The sequence below is a fragment of the Gallinula chloropus genome (assembly GCF_964237585.1).
Source record: "Gallinula chloropus genome assembly, chromosome: 4".
Taxonomy (NCBI): domain Eukaryota; kingdom Metazoa; phylum Chordata; class Aves; order Gruiformes; family Rallidae; genus Gallinula; species Gallinula chloropus.
This window is the reverse complement of record NC_140088.1, coordinates 23,701,650-23,704,115: the sequence shown is the minus strand read 5'-3', so window position 1 is coordinate 23,704,115 and position 2,466 is coordinate 23,701,650. Positions and strand designations below refer to the sequence as shown.

The 2,466-nt window shown below is 56.2% G+C and overlaps 1 protein-coding gene across 1 annotated transcript; it reads left to right on the top strand.

The window, feature by feature from the left end:
- Positions 1–416: 416 nt before the first annotated feature.
- On the top strand, positions 417–1,864 carry PHLDA2 (pleckstrin homology like domain family A member 2). The gene is made up of 2 exons (XM_084264100.1): positions 417–882; positions 1,431–1,864. Exon 1 carries the CDS (start codon positions 449–451, stop codon positions 845–847), a length of 399 nt encoding a protein of 132 aa, XP_084120226.1. The 5' UTR covers positions 417–448; the 3' UTR covers positions 848–882; positions 1,431–1,864.
- Positions 1,865–2,466: the final 602 nt, after the last annotated feature.

Below are 2,466 nucleotides of genomic sequence, written 5' to 3'. Positions count from 1 at the left end.
AGCTATCCCTACTGGGCAGAAGAAACTCACGAGGGAAGGGGGGCAGAATTGGGGTCCCTTCACGGTATGCCGCTGTTTCCCCCTGCGACTGAGATGGGAGCCCGCGGGGCTGCACTCACCGCCCCACACCCAACCCGCTCGCTGGGGCAGGGCAGCACCCACCACCCTCCTCTTCGCTCGCGGCGGCCACCCCTAACCCCCCAACCCCGCAGCCCAGCGCCGACGGGCGGCGGCGGGCGGGGAGCGCAGCCCGGGGGGGGGCGGGCGGGAGGCGGGGCGGCGAGGGGGCGGCGGGCCGGGCTCCCCGGGGGAGGCACCGGAAGGCGCCGGGCGCTGATTCATTGCAATAAATTGTTCCCGTCGCGGCGAGGCTCAGTCATTGCTGCCCGAGCCGAAGTCGCGGCCGTACCCGTAGCGAAGCCGCCGCCGCAACCGCCGAAGAGAGAGGATGAAGATGCAAGCCGAGGTGATCCGTGAGGGCGAGCTGGAGAAGCGGAGTGACAGCCTTTTCCAGCTGTGGAAGAAGAAGCTGGTGGTGCTGACCAAGGACAGCCTCAGTCTCTTCCCCGACGGACACAAGCGGGCCAAGGGCAAGGAGCTGGGCTTCGGCTCCATCCTCAAGGTGGACTGCGTGGAGCGCACGGGCAAGTACATCTACTTCACCATCGTCACCAAGGACCGCAAGGAGATTGACTTTCGGTGCCCGGACCAGAGCTGCTGGAACGCCTCCATCACCATGGCCCTCATCGACTTCCAGAACAAGCGGGCCATCCAGGACTTCAAGAGCCGCCAGGAGATGGAGCAGGCAGCGGGCACTCAGGAGCGGCGGCTGGCCCGGGCGCCCTGAGCCGCCGCCGCCCGCCCCGGCCGGCCCGGCCCCAGGTGAGCCCCTCCTCGGCCCCTAACGCGTTCCTGACGGGCTTTTCATCTTATTTAAAAATATATATATATTAATTCTAGCATTCCAGCGCCCCGCCTGCTTTGGGAAATCGGACTCGGGCGGGCAGCGAGGGCTGCCCCCCGTCCTCTGCCCCGCTCACCCCCTTTCTTTTTGACCGGCGCCGCCGCCCTCCGGCTCGCTGCCGGCCCGGGAGGGTGCCCGGCCGCACCCCGAAACGGGGGCGTGCTGCCCGGCTGCTCCAGCGCAGGAGCTGCGGGGCTCGCTCCCCCTTCCCCCATGCGGCAGGAGGAAGCTTTGGAGCCGGGCTCCAGCGGGGCGCTGAGAACTGGGGCTCTTCGGGAGAGAATAAGAAATAGCGCCTGGTAGCGCTTTTCCCTTACAGAGTTTGCTAAAAATACACCGTCTGCAAAAATAAACGCTGAACTCTTCCCCTCCTGTTAAAGCTCCGTTCCCCCCACCCCCCTTTCTTTTTCCTCCTGCTCCACTGTCCTGTTCGTTTAACTAACCTGCTTTCTCCTCCTCCCTCTAGAGCATACCACTGGATGATAAACCAGATCAAGTGTCTTGGACTGAAATGGGACAGGGTACCAATGAAGGAAAGCAACGAAGAGAGCTGGAAGCAGCTTGGTTTTCTCCAAGTCCGTTGAGGCTGCTGAGCAAAGAGCCCTGAGCTTTGCCTGAGATGCATTTAAAGAAAAGCCAAAGACTTTCGTAAAGGACTTCTTGCGGAGCGGCCACGTGTTTGAGTGGCACGGCTTTGCGAACAATTATCTTCTATTTATGAGACGTGAGGAAGATTCAACACTGACTGGTGGTGTTTTAAACACGATTTAAATTATTTGTAGTATCTATATTTGTATTTATTTTGAATGTCTTTCAGCAGTTACTGGTCTTAATATTGCTTTTGCATTAATATGTCCATTCCAAATAAATGACTTGAAATGTTCAGTTTTTATTACTATACTCTGGGCTGCAGTAACTTCTGTTGACGCGTGTTTCTGGAGTGGGCAGCGGTGTAGTGGCTTAGAGAATGTGGGTAGGCTCAGCTTTTTTGTGCCCTGGACTGAGTAGGTGTAGAAAGGCCAGATAACCCACTTGTATTTGACCTTGTCTCTTGACCAGGGAGGGAAAGCGTGTTTAGGTCAGTGGTGGAAATAGTAAAGCCTACCACAGTTTGGGTAAATGCTGCTTTTTGAAGTGCTTTCCCCATATATTGTAGTGAAGGTAGCTACGGAAGGTGCAAGAGCTCCCTGTGACAATAAAATGCTGCTGTCAGCTAATGCCCCACATCCTTCCCTGTCCCTGTAGCTTAGTGCTGTGCTGAGGCAGGAAACTGGATTCTTGATTGCAGAATAATACAGCCCCGACGCTTCGTCACTTCGATGCTGAACTCTGCTCTTGCCTGCTTCTCCACCTCTGCAGTCTCTAGATCAAGTTAAACTTCCACAGGACAACTGGGAGGAATGGAGATGGTCTTTTCTGATAGCACCTGGACTAAGAAGCTTGGAGAAAGGAAGCTTCTTTTTTTTTTTTTTTTTTTGCTAAAACTACTGAAGTTTTTATCT